Here is a 23,702-nt window from a genome sequence, read left to right on the forward strand (position 1 = left end):
CGGCTGGACGGGCCAATACCCGTATGGAGGAGGCAGGACCGGGTAAGGGTATTGCCAGGGGGGTTGCTGACCGGGTGTTTGGTATACCGGTTGCTGCGGACCGGGTGTCGGATATCCCGGCTGGATGTAATTCACCGGTTGTTGAGGGGCCGGATATGTAGTAGACGGATGTGGTGGTGAAAGCTTGAGATTGAGGTCCATTGTCTGACCTTGTTGCAGGCTCGGCTGGTGATCGGATGAACTGGCCGCATCCGCTTGATAGTCGCCGGAGAGATTGTACGCCCACGGGTACATGATTGATAAGAAGGACGGGTGCTCGTCAAGACGTCTGTTTTCGTGCACGGGTCCCCATAGACGGTGCCAAAATGATAGTACTAATTGCCACGTAATGCGGTAATTAAATAAACACAGGACCAAATAAAGCAATTAAATGTCTTTTATTGATCGAGGTGAAGGCCCTAAGTACAATCTAAATGGTTGCTCTGAGTACCGACTGACTGCGGTCGGGATTCTCTAACAACAACCTATCGATCGTCCAAAAGTCCCTCACACTGTCGCTATCGCGGGTATTTATAGCCGCGGGAGCCGGAGACACAAATCCAGCCGTCTGGCATGCCTCCCACGTAGCAACCACGTGTCGCCTTCCCGGGCATGTCAACGCGTAGAGTCGCTACGTGTTTCTCACCAGCTCTCTCGCTTAAGGGGTACCGCTCAGTGGTCGGCAACGCCAATCGGGCACTACCCGGTCGGGACCGACCGGGTTCTTCACAAGAAACCCGACCTGCAACCTGCAAAGACAAGAAGAAAAGGACAAAGGCATGTCGGTCGGGGTATTCCCTACCAGACGTTATTATCAACTGTAAATCTATTAACAGATAATAACGGAACAGACAACTCAGGGACATGTAATATTTTAGAAAGATGCAAGTGTTTAGAAACTGAGGGTATTGAAGCATAACCAATTCGCGAGATACCCAAACCTGTCCCATTTCCAACGCGTAGAACGTCAGTGCCCGAGTAGTCATCGGATTGAGCCAACATGCCGGCGTCCGGTGTGGCGTGGGATGAAGCCCTGGTATCCGGGTACCACGCCGAGACTTCAGTGGCGGCAGCATCTCCGTTCACGGCGACATGAGCCTGTGGTGGTGGCGGCGGATCGGAGTAGCGGCGGAAACAGTACACCGCCGTATGGCCGTGCGAACGGCAAATCTGGCAATGGGGTGTTCCACCGCCACGACCTCTGCCCGGAACGCCTCTGCCACGATGTCCGCCACGGTTGCCGCCCCGATTGTGTCTACTGCCGTGATCAGCATTATTCCGGCGACCCCGGTTTACCACCATCGCAGTCGCACCACTAGGAGTCAGCGACCCGCCGGTCAGATAGTCATCCGCATGGATGAACTCTTGCGCCTGGAGGTAATCTGAGAGCTGGGGAAGAGACACGGGCGTGCCGGTGATGGCGAGAGTGCCGGCCATGGCACGGAACTCAGGCTGGAGCCCTCGGAAGACGTACAGATTCTGTTCGTCTAACGAGATGGGGCAGCAAGCTTGAGCTAGATCTTCGACAATCAGCTGGGCCTTGCCAATGTATTCGGCCGGAGTGGAGTCGCCTTGCCGGAGTGCCTGGAGCCGGCCGAGCACGTTCAAACAGCGAGCACGGGTGGAGGAAGCCAACGCTGTCTCGATTGACGTCTAAACATCGCGGGAGGTGGTCTTGCCGACGGCAAGGTACATAACCTCCTCTGACAAGGACGATATGAGAAGGGAGAGGATGTTTTGATCCTGTTGGATCCACTGCCCATGCGCCGGATTAACAGTGGTGGAGGTGGCCACGTCGGACGGCGTCCCGGTCGTGGAAGCCATGCGCACCGACGGTGGACACGGATGCGTACCGTCGACGTAGCCAAGCAGTCCCTGGCCACGAGGAAGGGGATGAGTTGCGTCCGCCAAAATAAATAGTTTCGTGTCGTCAATTTGATCGACAAGAAATGGTGAGCGGAAGTGAGATGGTTGGGACCGGCGGCCGGAGGTTGGCCGGCGGCGGTAGCGAACACAGTGTGTTCCGAGGAATTGTTTACGTTTGTTGCCATCAGAGAGAGAAAAAAAGAAGAAGGACCTATCGCTGTGATACCATATGAGATAATGATTCTGTTGATTGAACTAACTGGACGATCAAGTTACAATACAGATAATAAGAGAAGACCTATAATCTAGGCTAAGGAACAGATAACTAACTTTTTTTAAAAAACCAATATGGTTGTATTTATATATGAATCGAAATAGAGTCAGGTGGGATCCCATCCCAGTACATCGCTATAGAATAATTAAAGGCATCTGATGCTAAGTCATGTGCCATAACATTCTGTGTTCTAGGAATAAATATAACTGAAATGAAATTAAAAGTAGCTATAAGATTCCTGCACTCATAAAGGACATAGCCAAGATAAGATCGAGGTTGGATAGACGATTCAAGATAGGTTCGCAAAGTCTGACAATCCGTGTAAATTTGAACCAATTGTTCACCACGTTGTTTGAGCCACGATAATGCTTCCTTACATGCTAGGGCCTCGGCCATAAGGGGTGAGAAACAAGCTTGTGGTGGCACACAGTAAGCCGATACATAACTTCCAATATGGTCTAGTAATAGGACGCTGGCTGTGGCTATCTTCATATCGGCATTGTATCCTGCGTCTACATAACATTGCTTCGGGTACGTGGGGTGTTCCTGGGCCGTGGACGGTGGTGGCAGCGTCCCTGCCAGAACAGCCGAAGGTCCCAAAACAGGCAGTGGGGCGGTGATGGTCTCGGCCAGCAATGCAGTGGGTTGGTGGGTTAATCGCCGGGTGGTGACATCGCGTATCGCTAGCCATGCATTCATCATGTTTAGAGTTGTTAACACAACTCTTTTCGGCAACTGTAGACATGCATCCCATACCGCTCCGTTTTGGGCTCTCCAAATATTGTATAGAATTCCAGCTGCAAATAACATCTCATTAGAATTTAGAACATTCAAGATTGTCCTAAACCATTCATGAAAAATATTTGTGGTAACATGGGGTAATGGAAGGCCAAATTGGGTCCAAATGGACTTTGCATAATCACACAAGACTAATGAGTGCATAACATCTTCATTGGTTAATCCATACATGGCACATATCGGATCAACATCCACTCTCTTTATAAGCAAGTTGTTGGTTGTAATACTCCTCCAACAATAGCTAGGATTATTTCCTAGGCATGCTTCGTTAAAGGGACGGTCATGAAAATACCTGGCTTTATAAATGCGGGCCACCAAGGAGTCAGGATTGGTAAGAAACTTCCATGCTTGTTTTCCTAGCATAGCCAAATTAAATGCTCTTAAATCCTTAAACCCCAAACCTCCATATTTCTTTGGGATACATAGCTTATCCCAAGATTTCCAATGAATACCACAGCCCGTCCCAGAGCCCCACCAATATCGGTTCATTGTGCGTTCAATAGCTGAGCAAACAGATACCGGCAACAAAAATACACTCATTGAAAAGGTAGGCATTGCCTGAGCTACACTTTTCAATAGAATTTCTTTCCCAGCTTGCATTAGGAGCTTCTTATTCCATGAGCCAATTCTCTGTTTGATTTTGTCTTCAATATAGGCAAATGTTATTTTCTTATTTTTCCCCACAAAGGCTGGTAATCCCAAATATTTTCCAAAATTCGGAGCCTGAACCACCCCAAGGGTATGTGCCACCATATCCCTGTCAGTCCCACTAGTATTCTTACTTTAACAAATACTAGATTTCTGATAGTTGACCATTTGCCCAGATAAACTCTCATAAAGAGTCAAAATATTCTTAATCTCGGTAGCTTCCTGCACATTTGCCTTAAAAAATAGTAAACTGTCATCAGCAAAAAACAAATGGGAGACCGGGGGCGCAGCTCGTGCCACTCTACATCCATGAATTAAACCATTAGCATGTGCTTGCTGTAATAATAGAGAAAGGCCTTCTGCACAAATAATAAATAGATACGGGGATAAAGGATCTCCCTGTCTGAGACCACGAGTGGGCAATATTGCCTCCGTATGAGACCCATTGACTAGAAACCTGTAGGAGACTGTGGTAACACACAACATGATCAAATCCACCCACCTATCATCAAATCCTAAGGCTTTAAGCATCCCCTTCAAAAAAGGCCATTCCATACGATCATATGCCTTAGCCATATCCAGTTTAAGAGCCCCCCATCCACCAATACCACACTGTTTTCTATTCAAAAAATGTCCCACCTCAGCCGCTACTAAAATATTATCAGTAATTAGCCGATTAGGGATAAAAGCACTCTGTGTGTCCGAAATAATACCTTCCATTAGGGGTTTCATTCTCTGCGTAATCATCTTGGCCATCACTCTGTAAACAACGTTACTTAGGGCTATTGGTCGTAGATCAGATACTAACTCTGGGGCATCCTTTTTTGGAATTAACACAACATTCGTTTCATTCAATGCAGGGGGGATAGTACGCCTATTCAAACAATCAACAATATAAGCTGCCATGTCACCTCCCACAACATCCCAGAAATGCTGATAGAAACCTGGATTCATTCCATCCGGGCCTGGTGCTTTATCTGGGAACATTGCAAATAATGCAGCCCTAACCTCATCAATCACAAATGGTTGCAGCAGTGTTTCATTCTGTTCATGCGTGACTTTCGGCACTACTCTCTCAAACAGATTATGGCCAGACACAGGATTACTAGAACTAAACACACTGGCAAAATAATCCATAACCACATTCTTCATATCATTCCCCTCGACCCAATCCCCGGAATTATTCATAATGCGAGATATTGAATTTTTCTTTTTTCGGTGAGAGGCATACCTGTGATAGAATTTAGTATTGGCATCCGCATTCTTGAGTCAATGCTGTTTTGCTCGTTGTTTCCAATATGCATCTTCCTGTGCCTCCATATTACTCAATTCCACCTCCAAGCGCTGGAATTCAGTTAATGAGTCTGTATCCATTCGTCCCCTGAGCCGCAATTGATCCCTCCGGAGCTTTTTAATTCGCTCACCAAATTTATGATACCGGTCTCCCCCCCCCCCCCCCCCCCCCCCACTTAGCCAAACGATTACCACAATGTGTAATACAATCCTGTAAATCATTCCCCCTCTTCTCATTCCATGACTCCTCCACCACAGGCCTGCACCCCTCATCATACAACCATGCCATCTCAAATCTGAATTGTCGTCTGTGCGTCCCCCCACTTCCTATTGGGTCATGAATACCTAGGAAGATGGCGGAATGGTCTGATTGTCTCATCAACAGATTTGTCACATTTGCTCGTGGGACTACATCATTCCACACATTCGTGGCCAGCACCTTATCCAGTTTCTCTTCTATCCATCTTGCCGTGCCCTTACCCTTCTCCCATGTAAACTGATATCCACTCATCGGCAACTGTGCTAATCCACAATAGTCCAGAACCTCTCCAAACCCACGCAGAAGATAATTCGGATGTGGATTACCCCCCCTCTTCTCGTACTGGAATAGAAGCTCATTAAAGTCTCCAATCATAACCCATGGAAGATTTGATTGCGACTTTAAGGATTTAATGAGATTCCATGCCTCGTTGCGCCTATTTCTCTCTGGATAGCCATAGTAACAAGTCATTCTCCAGTGTGGAAAACCAACCATACTAATTTCCATATCAACATAATTCTTCGAGTAAGTTATCAGTCTTGCTGTGTTATTTCTCCGCCACAATAATGCCATGCCACCGCTTAGACCACGTTCACCCCCCGGATCAACATAAAACAATCCCTCAAACCCTAGTTTTATTCGAACACGTTCCGCATGATCCCTCCGTACTTTGGTCTCCATCAAAAATACAAAATCAGGCTTCTTCCGGGACACTACGTCCTCAAGTTCACGAACTGTCTGTGGATTGCCCAAGCCACAACAGTTCCAGCTTAGTGTACTCATTGGGTCGGGCGGGTCTGGGAACCAAGACCCGCCATCTGCAAGTTTTTTGACACGTTATCATGCACCCCCTCCTCACTCACTGGTATAGTAGCCCCGCTCACATCGTCATTTACCGTAACAGCACGGCGTCTTTTAGATGAAGCCACCACATCCTCATCTACCTCATCCCCACTCACTACCATATGCACATCCGCCATCCCCCCCACACCCGACAAACCCGCACTCGGCTGTACTTTCGGCGGCAATGGTGTGTCACCCACCGGCGGCAATAGCCAAGATGCTCCAACCGGCCTCGGCCCCTTGGCCCTTCCTGCTCTCATCCAGGCTCCATACGGATAAAGTTCTGGCTTGATCCCGGAAACCCTAGCTTTCACACAGAATTTGTCAAGGTGCTCTAACTTTCCACAGCAGTAACAAAAATTATGCAGGCGCTCATACTTAAAATTGACCCATCCCCAGGTTTTATCCCGGCGTATTAACTTTATTCTACGTTTTAGCGGTTGGTCCACTGGCACTGCAACCCGCACACGGTAAAACGTTTTCCATGGTCCTCCAACCTGACGATCATCAGTTTTAATAAAAGTACCAACATAATTACCAACCTGCTCCAGAATCACATTGGACGTATATCCCATAGGCAAGTCATAGACTTGCAACCACATATCCACCGTATCAAGCTTGACTTCCCCTGGCAATGACCCATCACACACCTGCCGGCAGACCAACGTGTGATTCTCAAACGACCATGGCCCATCTTGAAGCACCCTGAGCATGTCCGTCTCGTGATAAAAAGCAAACAGAAACAAATTCGCATGTAGCTCCGTTACCCGTAGTCCCATCACAGGCTGCCATGCCGAGGCTAAGACCTGCCGCATGTATTCAACCTTGATCATCTTCCTCGTGAGAAACCGACCCACAACCGAATACACCTTGACCCCCTCCACAGATAACTAACTTAGACTAATACAAAGTCTAATAATAATAATAACAACAATAATAATATATCTAACAAATATTATTATTAATTTTTACTTTTTATTATAAAATTGTTAGCTACCATGGCAATAGTAGAGGGTACTCTCATTTTACTCTAATACATTTTAATATTCTCTAAGTACTCTTGTCATAAGCCAATAATGTGACCAATCATTGTACTACAAAGGCTCTACACCACTCTATATATTACTCCGTAATATAAATCTTCTTCTTATTCCTTTTCCTAGACAACTAAAATACCAATAATTCATTTATTACTATTTTCTTTAAAGTTAAATGTTAATTATAAATATAGTTTGTCAAAGGAATTTTTTTTTTTTATCCAAAAATCAAGTCCAAAGTAGTATGAAAATTTCAAGGTGTATGACACCCACACTTTTTTTAAAATTGATTTGTTTCCTTCCAATGGTAATAGGAGCGTTAAATCGTAAGGTGAACTTATCAAAATAAGAACTCTTCAAAATTTTACATGAAAGTTTTAGACACAAGTTTTGAAGAAGTAGAGAAAATTTTCGTACAAAGAAAATCATAATATTTTGGGTGTCAAAAGTTTTAAAACATTATGCCCAATACAATAATGTAAATTAATCCGAATAAATATATCGTAGTACAAATTTTTTGGGCACATTTTGAAATTTGATTTGCACTACATCTCTCTCACGCACGATAAAGAATCTTTATGCTACACAATTTAATATAATCTCATTAAACAGTTGAATTATATTTATACTAGTGTAAACTTACATCTATTTTCAATGTAAAACAAATTAAAGACTACTTAAAAGCCTTCTCAAACTCCATTTTCTCAACTCACTGGATATGATAATTAATTTCTTATTTACTCATTATTTATTTTGAGCATATAATATATATTAAATTAAGGGAAAATGGCACTTTTTCTCCCTTTATTATATACTTATAGCACTTTTTCCCCCTAAATTATTTAAGTGGCAGTTTTTCCCCCTGATATATTAAATGGACATATTTACCCTTAAAATAAATATTTCATTTATTTTTCTTCTATTTTAAAAGAAAGTTTGAACCAACCGTTCAAATTGTATCCAAAATCGTGAACCGACGGTTCAAAATAAAAATCAAATCGCGATTATATATACTTATATGTGAGAGTCAATATAAATGCGGAAAAAAACATACACTATTTGTAAATATTATAATTCTAATTTTAAGCTATTGCTAGTTGTTGTTCTTATTTGAACCTCTGGTTCACGGTTCAGGATTCATTTTTTTTTCCAGTTCACGATTTTAATAAACGGAAACCCAAATATTGGGTTATGTTATGAATCATAACCGAAATTTTTTAATTTGATTGCTATAGTGTTTGGTTCAGTTCGAATCGAACCGTGGTCATCCCTACGTATAAGCAATAATTTGTTGAAGAAGAGAAATAAATAAAATATTTGTTTTAAGGGTAGAAATGTCCATTTAATATTATCAGGGGAAAAAACCGCCACTTTTATAATAATTGAGGGGGCAAATGTGAATGCATGAATAACTCAGGGGGGAAAAGTGCTATAAGCATATAACACAAGGGGAAAAAGTGTCATTTTCCCTTAAATTAAACCACTAGCTACTTATGAGAAACTGAATCCACTTTGACTCAACTGAAATTAAAATAAACCTCCCAAAATTATATCTCAAAAGAATCATTTTAAATGTCAATTTTGACTAACTTTTCTAACAATAAATACTTTAAATTAAATTTCATTAATTAAATCAAACACATTAATTGTTATTAATGTATGACCAACTTTCAAAAGCCAAAACCACTTTAAACTACAATTTGGTGTCAACCTTAACGAGTTAACGATGCTTTCAAGTTTGAAGAATATGTCACGGCCGCCATTATTTTTGCCAGCTTACCCACGTTACTATGTCGAGATTAATTAAGTATGTTTATGAATGGGAGAAATATTTTATTTTTTGAAAAAAAAAATAGATATAATACATTTTACTTGTATGTTTAGAAAACAGAAAATAAAAACAAAATGAAAAATAAAAAGAAATAATTAAAATAAACAACTAAGTAACTTTCACCAGTCGAGCCGACTAAGCACTTATTTTGTTACAATTTAGTATTTGTTACCTACTGAAACACAAAGTTAATATCACCGCTCCTACTTTCTCAACTTATAATTACTAAAACACAAAAAATCAATATCACCCCCGTTCCTACTTTCTCAACTTATAATTACTGAAACACAAAGAGATCATGCCCTTTCTCAACTTATAATTATCATCCCCACTGAAGCTCAAACTCATAACCTCCCATTTGAAAAAGTCACTTTGTGCCGCTAGACCACAAGATCATTGGAAGGCAGTCATTTAGTTTGTCGTGAATATTATCAACTTAATTTCAACTTAGAATAGGCTTAGATGAGGAGTTTTAATCTTTGTTTTTAAGGTCAATCATCATTGCAATTAAAGAATAATTCTTACATTCAATAGATAAGTTCTTCTCTTTTAAACTCTATTTTAGTTATTGCTTTATGGATTATATTGTTGTCCTTCATAGATATGTCTCCTTCCAAACGCTAACACTTATTATGCATACATCAAAAAATTTGGTGTCATTATCCGAGATTTCACGAATATGCTCGATCAAATTGAATAACAAATACTTAAATCTTCTTATGAAGGAGTCAAACTTATTCTTTTTATTGACATTATTGATATCGTGTGGACTAGATTGATGTAATTGGTTTTCAATCCTATTGAAAAACACTAATGAAAATCATAAGTGATAAGGATGTTTGTCTCTCTTCTTTTTCTTTTTATAAATAAATATTTTTTATTCTTTTTTTAGCCCAATTGAAGTGTACTTTTCTTGACCTAAATTAGAATGCCCTAAGGCCCCATCCATTTTATTACCTTCGATGGGTCAAATACTCAAATCTGCTCTCTACGAGCCCATCTACATGACCTTTTTATCCCTAAAAGATGGGTAGGCCCAATTTGGAAAAAGATACGAGACTATAACAATTAGAGGGCAAATTATGTTGTGCAACGTGTACACCATATATGGTGCATACGGAATTGAATCCATAATTTCTATACTATGGATTCATAATTTCTATATTATAGATTCATAATTATTGAACTCTATATTCGCAATTACAAAATTTTATGTTCATAATTTTCAATGTTCATATTCCTAATTGTTGAACTCTGTATTCACAAATCACTGAACTATATGTTCATAATTTAATAACTATACAGTTTAAAAATTATGAATCTATAGTATAGAAATTATGAATCTACAGTATAAAAATTATGAATCTATAGTATAGAAATTATGAATTCAATTTGGTGTGCACCTTGCATAGTGCACACGATTGCACAACATAACGCTCCCAATTAGAGAAATCATTATACCATGATTATTAAACCACTATAAGAGCAACTCCAGTTGTTATACCATCGTGTAAGGTGGAACTTAGTTTTAAATTGTATATTTTTAGTATTGAAATTGTGAATTTCTAGAATATTAATTGTGTTTCTAAGTTTTGAGAATTTGTAAATACAATATAAGGTTATCACAAATTATGAATTTTTTAAAGGTAAATTGTAAACGTTTAGTAGGTAAATTATGTATCTTTGGACTCAATCCACCTTGCACGGTGGACCCGAGTCCACAGAATAATTTGCCCAAACTCCATTAGTTTTAGATTTTATTGGGTTTTTTTTGTAGAGAAAGAAGATGGAAGAAGAAAAAAAAAACAAACAAACAAAAGCTGAGATCTCAAAAAAAAAAAAAAAAATGTAAATTTGTAACGCGCCCAACTGGCTCGTGGACTGCACGGGCTCAGCTGGGAGCTGATGTGCGCGAAACGCGTATAATGGGTGAAGATTTTCTCCCTTTCTTTCTCTAGTGGAACCCACAAAAACAACATGAAATTGCTGGAGAAAAAATCACCTAAAAAATCACTACCCATATCAACAAAAAATCATCTTTAAATTTTTAATATGACAAACATCATTAAAAAAAAATCACAAATGTGGATGTCCTAACATGCATATTCATCTTTATTATATTGCATATTTATTTTTACTATACTATAAGTTCAATTTTAATATGGTCATTATATTTTGATACAAGTTTATTTTTAATGTATTATTAATTTATTTTTAATGTGTTACATTGAAAATAAACTTGCAATATATTAAAAATAGATCCGCATTAGTGGTTTATTTTGTTATGTGAACCAATGTCCAAATTTAATTTGCTCAATTAGAGTAGTAACAATTAAATTGGAGCTGAAGATATCTTTATTGACTACAATTGCAATTCTGTCTAAAGACCATTCTAAAAAAGCAACTGAAGTAATGAATTGCTTTTATCGCACTTCCAAATACACCCCAATGGAGCGTTTGGTAGGATAGAATGGCGCAAATTATGCAGTGGACTCGTGTCCACAATGCATTGTGGACACGAGTCCAAAACGACGTCGTTTTTAGGGAAAACGCGTCATTTCAGTTTAAAAAAAAATTTGATTTTGTCTCGCCGTTAACATATTCGTTTGTGCCATTATGAATGTACAATTATGGGATTATGAATGTACAGTTATGGAATTATGAATGTACAGTTATAGAATTATGAATGTAAGTTATAAAATTATGAACACAGAGCTCTGACATTATGAACTTACAATTATGAACATATAGTGATAAAATTATGAACATAGAGCTCTAAAATTGTGAACATCGAGCTTTGAAAATTATGATTTTACAGTTCTTGAATTATGAATGTACAGTTACGGAATTATGAATGTACAATTATGCAATTATGAATGTACATTTATGTAATTATGAATGTACAGTTATGAAATTATGAATACAGAGTTCTGACATTATGAACTTACAATATAAACATATAGTGATAAAATTATGAACATAGAGCTCTAAAATTGTGAACATAGAACTTCGAAAATTATGAAGTTACAGTTATTGAATTATGAATGTACAGTTACGGAATTATGAATGTACAGTTATGGAAGTATGAATGTACAGTTATGGAATTATGAACATAGAGCTCCGACATTATGAACTTACAATTATGAACACATAGTAATAAAATTATGAAACATATACTCTTATAACAAAGCGGTCTTGAAAAAAAAAAAAAAAAAAAAAAAAAAAGAGAAGATAACAGTGATAAAATGGGGATCGTTATGCTGTGCATCCGTATGCACCATGCATGGTGCATACGGATGCAAAAACGACGTCGTTATTAAAAACGCGCATCCCACTTAAAAAAAAAATAGTTTCGATTCCCCTCAACAGCATTATGTTGTTCATTCATTCTAGAATTTTAGTTCATAGATTCTGGAATTTTAGTTCATTGATTATGGATATTTAGACGTGAATCGAAACTGATTTTTTTTCATTCATGCTGGACATTTAGTTCATTCATTATGGATGTTTTTAGTTCATTCATTATGAATTTTTAGTTCATTCATTCTGGAATTTTAGTTCATAGATTCTGGAATTTTAGTTCATCGATTCTGAAATTTTAGTTCATTGATTCTGAATAAATAGTTCAAATTATGAACAATATAATGTTGTTGCTGGGAATCGAAACTGATTTTTTTTTTTTAAGTGAGACGCGCATTTTTAATAAAACGACGTCGTTTTTGCATCTGTGTGCACCATGCATGGTGCACACAGATGCACAACATAATTTGCCATAAAATGGCAATTCAAATTCTACTAATTTCAATTGAACTCACAATTCTATTATTTGGTTTGAAGAAATTGTAATTCCCTCCAATCAATCCAGGGCTCCCCCTTCCCCCACTATTTCTTGTTGGTATTTATTGAAACATAATTTTAATTGCTACTTAATGTAGTGATAAGTCGCTAAGTGAAGGTGTCGAGATTGCTCATAGCTTATTGGATTAAACTAAGAAGATCAATAAATAGAACATCTCTCACAGAGAATCAAATTTAGAAGCTTATACGAAATAGTTATTAAGTCAATTATCCAACTAAGTTAAAAGTAGGGGTGTAAATGAGGCGAGCGGCTCGCGAGCGGTTCACAAGCCGCTCGGTCAAAGCTCGGTTCGAGCGGCTCGTTTAGTAAACGAGCCGAGCTCGAGCTCAAATATTCTAGGCTCGTGGCTCGTCGAGCCGCTCGCGAGTTATAATTAAATAAATAAATAAATAAATAAATAAATAAATAAATAAATATATATATATATATATATATATATATATATATATATATATATATATATATATATATATATATATGTATGTATGTATGTATATACTTAAAACTCGCAAAGTAGGAAAACCCTAAATCTATTGCGTTTGCATACCCGATACCTAAATTTCTCAGTGCCTCCCTGGAGACGCCACTTCTGCCGATAAGGAGGAGCATCAGATCATATGCCACTACCGAAATTTGGACTTTTGAATTTTTAAAGTTTTTATTATTTATGTATGGATAAAATAATATTTATTATTAATTGAAATATGAATTCAAATAGGTCAAACTCGAGATTAAAATCGAACTCGAGCTCGAACTCGAACTTGATTTCAAGATCGAGCTCGAACAATCGAGCTGCTCGAAAAATTGTTGAGCCGAGCTCGAGCTCAAGTCGAACTATGCTTATCGAGCTCGAGTCAACCCATGCTCGAGCTCGGCTCGACTCGACTCGTTTACACCCCTAGGTCCTAGTTAAAAGTATCAGACAATTGAAAATTTGCAAACATTACATATTTATATGTGACAAATTAAATTATCCGAAAATCGGGACTATGTGGTCTAATGGTACCCGGGTTGGACTTCCATTTGGAAGATTATGAGTTCAAGCCTCGAGAAAATATATGAACAGATACTACAATGTAATAGAGCCAGTAACTTTCAAAAAAAAATTATTATTTCACGAGCAAACCAACTTCTTGTCTCTAAAATATAAAATCGAATTTCAATAATACACTGTTTTTTGTCCTTTTTCTTTTAAATTTTTATTGTACTAAAAAAATAATTTAATAGAAAAAATGAAACTAACATTACTCTTTCAAAAAAAACAAAAAAAAAAAAATCATTATTTGTGAAAATATTTTTTGAAACCTTATTTGTGAAAATATAGCTTAGCCATTTTGTATAAAAGTAAAATTCACTGGATTAGTGTCTTGTACTCTTGTCCTTCATTTTTTTTTTAGAAACTAAGGAAGGGGGAAACCCAAAAGTTACATGGATGGGCTGTCCATTTGCCTCCAAACAGGTAGCCCAACTTTCTCTTCTTCCAGGATAGACCATAGCTCGTCCGGTATGGTCTCATAGATCTTCAATCCTGATGGGCAGTCCCGCAGTTTGGCCATACAATCTGCAGCGCGGTTTTGATCCCTAGGAGCATAGGAAACTACCCAGTTGGCAATGTTTGTGAGCTCTCGGTTGCATGCATGAACTATGTTCCTTGCGGTATTACCTACCAACCCATTGTGATTAATTGCGTTGACTATACTCATAGAATCACTCTCGAAGCAGACCCTCTCCATATTCAAGGAGATTGCGAGTTGGACACCTTTGAGAAGCGCCCAGGCTTCGGCAGCGTCCACTGAGCATGCTCCGACTGAGTATGTGAAGCCCTTAACATAATCTCCTTGATCATTCCTGATGATTCCGCCACACTTAGCTTGACTGGAGGATGAGCACAGGGATGCATCGATGTTTATTTTCAGCCACCCTTGTGGCGGTTTATTCCAGCTTATAAGCTTCCACTCTTGTCCTTCATTTTATGGTTAAAAAAAAAAAAACTATTTATTTTTTAATGTTTTAAGATAAAATTTTATGAGATTAGTGTATGCGACGCGACGGAGAGGACACGTAAACTCATCCATTTATATTTGTTATTTATCCAATTTAATGAATATTTAAAAAGTCGGTGAGGTTGGTTGATTAGTTGGTTTAGTTTACTTGCGTGAAAGCGTTGAGCTTCTGAAGATCTTTGTATGGTGCCAAAAATGGCGACCTCTGATGAGAAGAATGAAGAAGCTGTGTCCTTGGAACTGCCTGCTCCTCCTGGATGGAAAAAAATGGTAACTTTTCCCCCTTTTTCCCTTTCTTTTTTTGACAATTTTCTTAAGCTTTCACTTTTTCTTGCTCATGTGTGAAAACTTTGATTAATTTTGGAAGAGTTTAGTGTAGTATTAGCTTGATTTGTAGTAACTGGGTAAAATAAGTTCTTGGCATAGTGTAATTCTATAGTTTTGAGCTTAGATTGTTCTTTCTTGAAGTCTAATTTTCTAGAATTTTGCAAGTTTGAATTTTTGGTTTTGGGTCTTGGGAATTAGATATTGGGTAGTCTTTAATTTTATGTAATTTTGAAGTTTTCAGGGTTTTTATAAAAAATAATTTTTAGTTTTGGTTTGGTTATGTTGTGAGAAAAGGAGATTTTGAAGGTGAGGTCAAGAGTTACATAGTTCCCTTAATGGAGGTTTGGAGACTCAATTGTTGCTCAGTTATTGTACTATACTTCATGCTCAAATTGCTGCATATAAGAGTTTTTATGATCATGAACTAAAATGTTCTCGACTCGAGCTCTAATGCAAATATTCACATATCCACCATGGATAATGAGATGGCTAATTTTCATTTTTGAATAGTTGAGTTAGATGTGATGGATATTTCAATTCATGTTTGCCTCTGAGTGCACAACATCACAACTGTTTTACGAGTTTAGTACTTTCGATGAAATGGATGCTTGATTTCATCTGACAGTTTTCAAATTAAGTTGAGCTCACCGACTTCTTTTCTATTAGTTAATTTGTCATTATATTTTTACTGGCAACTGTGTGCTCCTTCTGTTGATATAGAACTATGTGGAGTTACTGAGGTAGTTTAAAACTTAAAAGCCAAGGCATAACATTCTATACTTGCTCTATACATTTGTCATTGCAGTATTGAATCAGCTGAGGCGATTATATATCTTAAAAACGACCAAATTTGGTGCCATCCAAAGAACTATATAGATTAATCTGTTGGCATATTTATGAAATGCTTCTATAAAGAGTAATCTGTTGACATATTTGGAAACTGGGCAGTTTATGAACATTGGCTGTGGTAGAAGTTTCTGACTCTGTAGTCGAAGTCTAACAACAATGTTTTGGCTATATATTGGAGCACTGCAAAACCCCACAATACATTGCCATCCATATTTGTTATTCATTTCTTGATTTGCAGGATAGTCTATATAACAAAGTGAGATGATGACAAACAACTAAAATACATCGGGTTTAAGTCTAGGGTCAACAGAATGCTGCTTTCTTGCATGCAAATAATGTGTGAATAAAAGAATATGGATATGATGATATGATAAGATTGCCTTGTGCTGGACCAATAAGGAAGTGAATTTTGTTAGAAAGCGAGTTTGAATAAGTGATGGTTGTGGACAAATTCTTCTGGTGAAATGGAAAGTTAACTAAGTATCCATAATACATATTATTCTCTGCTCTCTTCCTATTTTATTGTTGACTACTACTATTAAGCTGAAAATATATGAGTTTCCCATAACCTAAGGCAGCTACCGAAACCAACAAGAGAAGATGAAATTTCATCTTAGGTATGTGAAAAGGGTAAATTTGCAGCTAAAAACTGTAACAGGCGCATTTTAGTAAATCTTTCCACAGTCCCTTTTTCATCCCTGTTACAAGGAACAAACATTTACGTCATTGCTGAGTGCCATGGCTGTTTAAAAAAAGTTTCTTATTTTCTCTGCATTCTGGGTCATGATATTGTTTGCAATTTCCTAGAATAGGTTAATTCTTCTCCTCTCCCAAAAGGTTGGAATCCCCAACCCCAAGGGCCCCATACACCCCGACCCGACAGAGCATTTGGGAGGATGTAAATCACGGTGACTCAATGGGTCAGCAGAGAGGGTCAAATGCCGGTGCGCACGAGGGATCTGCCCACTTTGGGCATAATCCCCACACTACCGCTGCCGAGGTTCAAACCTTAGTCTCTTCTCCCAAATATTGCATACTGAACCAGTGAGCTAAGCCCGTGGGGGCAGAATAGGTTAATTCTGCTCTTAAAGGATGTTGCATTTGCATTTAATATTTTCTCGACTGCTTTATTTATTACAAAACCCAGCACTGGAACCTCTTTTTAGATTCATTGCAACCAACCCCTTTTTGTACCAAATTTTGATAATTCATTCAAATTAAGCTTTTGAAAGCATACTTTCAAAACATTGACGTCCTCGCAGAATGCACTCTTTCTTCCTCTTTGATTTATTTAATGCATGGTGACCAAAAGGCCTAAAGTCCCTTTGTGAAGGTGTTCCTATCTTCTTCAACCATTGCTTATACTATTTGGTGCCCAATCAAGCTCAATAAGTGGAATTCTCCTGGTGTCCCAAATGAGCATTTTCATCTGCTGGTGAGTCAGCCTCCCAAATAGGTATGGACTTCTTTGCACTCCCATGATCTCACAATAACCTTGAAATTCATCACTTGCTATTTTTTTTTTTTTTATCAAATGCGTGCCTTTTATTGTTTAATGGAACCAACCATAATCTTTGAGTGTCACCTTTTGATGATTGTTCTTTTCCTAGCTGTGTTCCGTGTTTCAGAATTGGCTGGAAGGTTTAGGATTTCCGCACTAAGGTTAAGGATATCATTTCTACGTGCCCTTTAGGTGCTTTTAGTTATTGAGACTTGCTAACATGCAATTCCGCCTTGTGGTGCACATTTTAATCTGTAATCTCGTATACTTCTTCGGGCATTGTTTAAATGCTTCTGTAATTGAGGAAAGAGGGAAATATATAATGCATTCTTCATATTCGAGCTCGATATTGATCTTGGTATACTCGCTAACATAATGGTCTGTTTTGCCAATGTGCACTAATAGAGTGCTCCTACAGAAACATAATCCAAAAATGTGCTTTGGGCACAATCATACTTAGCGTTACTTTGATTTGTGCAGTATGTTATGTAAACTTATAGTGTTTAATTGTGTTGTTTGCTCTTGTATTCTAACTATATATGACTGTTTGGATTTTTCTATTCAGTTATGATGTATCTTTTCACTCTTTTTTTATCCTTCCTTGTTTATGCAGCTCAAAAACAAAAAGGGAGGGGCTTCAAAGAAATGTGAAATAACTTTTACTGCGCCTACCGGGGAAGAGATCACTAGCAGAAACCAGTTAAAACAGTATCTGAAATCACACCCCGGTGGTCCACCGTTATCTGAATTTGACTGGGCAACTGGTGAAACTCCTAGGAGATCCGCGAGAATCAGTGGGAAGGTGAAGTCAGCTCCGCCTCCTCCTCCTGACAGTGAACCTCCTAAAAAACGAGGTAGGAAATTGAAGTCGGGTGGCAATGAGAACGAAGCTGAAGAGAAACCCGAGGGTCCTCCAGGTGCAATTGCTGGAAAAGATGTTGAGGGAGAGAAGGACGAGAAAAAAGATGAAATTGAAGTTGCTGCTGAAAATGTAGACCTCAAGAACAATGTTGAGAAGGAGGATGAATCTAAGAATGATGTATTGAAGAGTAATGCAGATGATGAGAAAAACGAAACCCAAATTGTTGATGGTTTACAAGGAAATGCTCCCGAAGTGAACAATTCTTGGGGAAATGCAGAAATGGCCGAGGTTGAGAAAGCAGCTGATGTTGCTAAAGAAACTCAGAAGGACGAGAACGCTGCTCAGGTTGCCAAGGAGGATGATGCTACATTGGAAAACGACAAATTGGCGTGTGCTGCTGATCAAAACAAGCACGAGGAGTTAGAGGAGAAACACGAACAGGAAACTTGTGAGACAACCAAAAAGGCGGAGGAACAAAGTAATTTGATGAACAATGAAGCAAGCGAGGGAATAGTTGGTTGTCTTTTTGGTTGGTGACCTTCACGATAAACTATTAACACTCATGGAAGTTGTGCTCCAGAGCACCTAAACATCGCAAAATTTCACTTCAAGAAGCTCATGATGGTTCAGGAAGTGAAATATGTAGTGCTTAGGCGCACTGGAGCACAAAAGATGCAGTCCATGAGCACCTATTTGAGTTTTTCATAGCCATAACACTTGTGATGATTCTAGTGTTGTTGTTAATGATACATAGTCTGAGTGTTCATGAAATCCCTTTAGGCCTTTATGTGAAACTATAGAATATGTCCTTAACATTGTGTCTTTGTTGTTGTAAAAGAACTTGTGTTATGCTCTGGGACCTGTAAGTTGCAGAAATGATGTCTGAACTCATTATGTAAAACTAAACAAGTTAATAGATGGCCCTACTGAATCTTGTCATACATTTTCTTTTCGATGACGAGGGGAACCCATAGTCACTGTTTGAGGGTGTGCACTGGGTAAATCCTGCCTTATTACCCTAGCTGGCAAAGGACCACAAGGAAATAAACCAGCTTAAGCTCAATCGTTATATCATGGAGGGTCGCACTGTGAACCCTGGTCCAACACAGAATTCATGTTCATAATGCACAGAATTCATGTTCATAATTCACATACATAAACACGATATAATGAACATGAATTTTGTGCATTATGAACATAAATTATGTACCTTATGAAGTCAAATTCTATGTAGTGGACTAGGGTCCACTGTGAACCCTGGTCCACGATATAACCAGGTCAAATCAAGAAAGCCAATAGGCCGTTCTTACTAAAAGTCGAATTTGAAATCTCATGATTACCAATTCAACAGTCTGACCAACTTGGTTAGGTTGCTCCCTTGTCATCATACATTTCTTATAGCAGAATTCAGGGTGTCCAAAATGATGCTGCATTAACCTTCCATGATCCACTCTTGAATTCTCATTCTTGGGAGCCTTTTGTGATGGATATTTACTTGAAATACAATGAATATTCAGTTCAAAACAAAAGAATATTTACTCCATATCCTTGATAAACAATGAGGTACACAATATACTGATAAACTCAGCTGTAGTAAACAAGAATCTGATCATTGAACATTGTTGTCTGCAGACTAATTCTATGCATAGCTCAATGTAGTAAATCCGAGTGGAAAATTGGAGTCAGCCATGGCCTTCGGCGCATTAGATATACTAAATGAGCATTCCTTTTTCCCTTCAGAGTCCTTTAAGCTCTCCAACCAGACCTGTTAAGGTTGTCCACTTCTCAAATGCAGTTGCTGATGCTACAAACGATGTTCTTGATGCTTCAACGTCGTTCTTTATGACTGCAGAAAATCATATTGCGTGTTACTAAAGCCTCTTTATGCTAAATGCCCGTAATATAGTCTTAAGAAATCATCATACCCGATGAAATTAGAGAAGCCAACGATGAGTTGAAAGCATCTACCTCACTCTTCTCCTCAGGGCTGATGCTGAACTGTTGGAGAAAAGTAACATTTAAAAGTGAGAAATTCCTCGGAGAAAAAAGGACAAGAAACTAAAATCCGAAAGACTTGTTTTCGATAGAGCAAGAGGACAGCAAAAAGTTTGAAGCACATGCAAGAAACGAGAATGTGATTGATCTAGAGACCTTGGTTAAGGCTGAATTAACATTTTTAACCCAATCTGTCTCGACATTTTGACCGAGAACACCACTTGCAGCTGGGAGATCATTTTTCTCAATGGCTTGGCCAACTTTGCTCAGCTTGTAGACAAGATCTTGCAGGTATCCTGCATAACTAGTTAGCAATATCAGATGAATTCCAGTATCATTTCTAAAAACACATTAACATAGATCCTGCTAATCAGCTATACAGAAAACCAAATCGACCAATTAGGAATCAGCAGCTAATATTCCAATAGAAGAAAGGACATAAATATGATCAATGTTGAAAATGAGAAAGAAGTATATTCTTGAACAACATTCTAAATCTGGTTCCATTGGTTTAATATGATCATATATTAGACCAGAATCAATCAATTAGGAGTTTGCAGCTAATGTTCCTCTACACCAGATTGAGGGCACATATCAACAACATCGAAAAAGAGAAAATGAAGATCATTTCTTCAAACCTATACTAAAAGATCATAGTGCTTAAACCAATCCTTATTCAAGCAGGGTGTCAAAATTGCTTCCCTCCTCCTACTACTACTACTACAAATAGTCTCGTTTCTTTCATGGTGTCTTTTTTTTTTTTTTTTTTTTTTTGAGTACTACTGACTCTGTTACATTGTAGTATATGTCCATACATACTTTCTCAACCTACTAAAGCACAAAGAGTCAATGCCCCCACTGGGGTTCAAATAGCCACAGTTATGCTGCTCGACCACAAGGCCTTTGGCCATGGTGTCTTCTAATTACAAAGTTAACTAAATCATTGCAATTTCAAAGAGTTCCCTTTGCGTGAATTTATTTTCTCAAACCACCATAAATTCTAAGTGCTTTTGTTCATAGCCTTTACACTAGAAATCCTAGCTTATAATACAGCAGCAATCAGGGAAAGTAAAACAAAGAAGTGAAAGAACTATTTACCATTTCCAACATATACTGAGAGAGAGAACAATGTAAAATGTTGATTGGATACATCATTCCTCAGATAAAATCTAAACTTTCAAATTCTTAGCCAAACATTTCATGGTTAAAAGGGTCAGAAATCAAGTAATCAAGAAATTTGCAGCAACCAACTTGAAACCTCAATCAGAAGTTCAATTTTTTTTTTCTACATTCTACTACAAATTAAGCATTGCACTTGGGTTAAATGTTTAAACTATTACTAAGATGAATTAAGACAAGACATTTAAGTTATTTTGTTTATCCTTCTAAACATCTACTACATTCAAGCCCAGACTTACAGCATTTGTACCCACAAAAGAAATTATTGAAATCCAAACAAGAACTTAGTATAAACAACAAAATCTCCATAATTCCATATGAACTATGCATTTTCTTGGGTTTACTCTTTATCTTCCTTAAAAGAAAGAACTCTCACCTCTCTCTTTACCAGAGGAATTGATAAGCCCTTGTCTCTCAAGCCTCTTCTTCCTGTCCTGCTTCACCTTCTGCAACAAGTCCTCATCATCATCAGCCTCAAGAATTGCAGCATTGGCATCAAAGCAGCCATGGCTGCCACTCAAGGAGAGCAGCAAAGTGGTGGTGAGGCTAAGGTACAGGCTTCTCTTGGAGATGAGAATTGGAGGGGGAAAATGCGATTCATTCACAGCTTTGCACCATATGAGCTGTCTCCTTGAATTGGGCTTCTGGGTATGAATTGATAATGGTGAAGATGATGAAGGGGAAGATGGGAAAGAGGATTGGAGTGAAGGGAGGAAGGATTTTGCATTTGAGAGACAGAAAGTTGCCATCTTTTTTTGATTTTTTGAAGTTTTTTTGGTTGATCTTTTGTCTTGCCTTAGTTTATTTTCTGTTATTTTGGTGGCAAAGAATTTGGTGTTGTGGCAGTTTGAGAGTGTAGAGGATAAGATTACAGGATTTCCATGTTTCAAGAGATTTGTGGCATGAGGGCATTTTCGTCATCTATGATCGTAATAGGGAGCTTCTATACCTTCCATAAAGGAAAATACTTGGTGTACTCCCATTTTATACTCTCAACTTGTACTCCCTCTCATATGTTTTTGATGTAGACACTTTTCTGTGGACCCACATGTTGAAAATAACCAATCCTGGTTTGCCACCTTAGGGAGTACAAATGAGGGAGTATAATTTGGGAATTCATGTAATAGAACTCTTCCATAAAAGAAATTTTTGCTTTTGACTATGGGAAGTTTGAACTAAATATTTTCTATTTTTATCTAGTCTTTTTTTTTTTTTTTTTTTTTTTTTGAATCTCGAGGGAAACTCATAAACCACATCAGAAGGATAAATTGCACTAAAAAGACCTTAAGTGATGGATTGAACTTGCTCCATTCATCAACCACTTCTTTCATAACTATTTTTATTTTGTACACTGAAAAATATTACATTTATGTTATTTAATAGAACTCACCACGATTATTTAGACATGTAAAAATGTTGCAATTTCACTTTACTACTAAATATACAAAATACATTCACCACAACTCATTATCATTATCAAATATTAAATTCTCATTGTGATTCCGATTTTCTTGCACGAACGAAACACACCCAACAATCATTTGGACTTTGGATAATTGCTTGGGGTTCCCAACCATGTAGTTTCTACCTTTTGGGTTAGGTTTGTATTGTGAGGTTTCTTTCCTCCGATTGATTCAAAAATAAAAAATAAAAGATAACAATCATTAATTAACCATAAATCTTTACTATAAAGAATAACAATAATATTAGCGGAAAAAAATAGTCAATATGGGTTTAATGGATTTTAGGTATTGAATTAGCTTTGTGCTATAAATAAAAAAAATATAATCATGTATTGACCCAACATTTGTTATATTAAAAATTCTATTTTTATTATATTATAAAAAATGTTAATTGATTTTTATTTATTTATTTTTGTAATGCCCAAAAATAAGTTTACATATATATATATATATATATATATATATATATATATATATATATATATATATATATATATATATATATATATATATATATATATATATATATTTATTTATTTATTTATTTATTTATTTATTTATTTATTTATATTTATATATGAAAAGATTGTTGGGTTTATGCAACATATAAGATACAAGCTAAAAAGTATATACAAAATTATAAATTCATTAAATACTAAAATTAGATGAAACTTTTAAACGATAATATTACGTGTATAAAGAGATCTTGATTTGTATTTAATGTTAATTATAATTGAACCACACCTCAATTATAATTGGACTTTATATATATATAT

General features: G+C 37.6%; 3 protein-coding genes across 5 annotated transcripts; 1 reads left to right on the top strand and 2 right to left on the bottom strand.

Moving 5' to 3' along the window:
* Positions 1 to 837: 837 nt before the first annotated feature.
* Positions 838 to 1,863, bottom strand: LOC109183949. The gene is made up of 2 exons (XM_019333977.1): positions 1,738 to 1,863; positions 838 to 1,623 (listed from the first exon to the last, which is right to left on the bottom strand). Exons 1-2 carry the CDS (start codon positions 1,861 to 1,863, stop codon positions 838 to 840), a joined length of 912 nt encoding a protein of 303 aa, XP_019189522.1.
* A 12,978-nt stretch (positions 1,864 to 14,841) lies between these two features.
* Positions 14,842 to 19,230, top strand: LOC109184017 (methyl-CpG-binding domain-containing protein 11-like). 3 transcript variants are annotated; one of them, XM_019334049.1, is made up of 3 exons: positions 14,842 to 15,020; positions 18,041 to 18,616; positions 18,713 to 19,230. In XM_019334049.1, the coding sequence occupies exons 1-3, from the start codon at positions 14,934 to 14,936 to the stop codon at positions 18,824 to 18,826; spliced, it is 777 nt and encodes a 258-aa protein (XP_019189594.1). In that variant the 5' UTR covers positions 14,842 to 14,933; the 3' UTR covers positions 18,827 to 19,230. The 3 variants fall into 3 exon arrangements, 2 of the variants coding, with proteins under 2 accessions (XP_019189594.1, XP_019189593.1); XR_002054685.1 differs by lacking the exons at positions 14,842 to 15,020; positions 18,713 to 19,230 and adding exons at positions 15,848 to 16,738; positions 16,999 to 17,382 and having other exon boundaries at positions 18,041 to 18,128; XM_019334048.1 differs by having other exon boundaries at positions 14,850 to 15,020; positions 18,041 to 19,230.
* A 571-nt stretch (positions 19,231 to 19,801) lies between these two features.
* LOC109184018 (thylakoid lumenal 16.5 kDa protein, chloroplastic) lies at positions 19,802 to 22,342 on the bottom strand. Its single transcript, XM_019334051.1, has 4 exons — positions 21,840 to 22,342; positions 20,441 to 20,580; positions 20,215 to 20,287; positions 19,802 to 20,135 (listed from the first exon to the last, which is right to left on the bottom strand). Exons 1-4 carry the CDS (start codon positions 22,210 to 22,212, stop codon positions 20,026 to 20,028), a joined length of 696 nt encoding a protein of 231 aa, XP_019189596.1. The 5' UTR covers positions 22,213 to 22,342; the 3' UTR covers positions 19,802 to 20,025.
* Between the last annotated feature and the right edge of the window lie 1,360 nt (positions 22,343 to 23,702).

Source organism: Ipomoea nil, unplaced genomic scaffold (assembly GCF_001879475.1).
Source record: "Ipomoea nil cultivar Tokyo-kokei standard unplaced genomic scaffold, Asagao_1.1 scaffold1237, whole genome shotgun sequence".
Taxonomy (NCBI): domain Eukaryota; kingdom Viridiplantae; phylum Streptophyta; class Magnoliopsida; order Solanales; family Convolvulaceae; genus Ipomoea; species Ipomoea nil.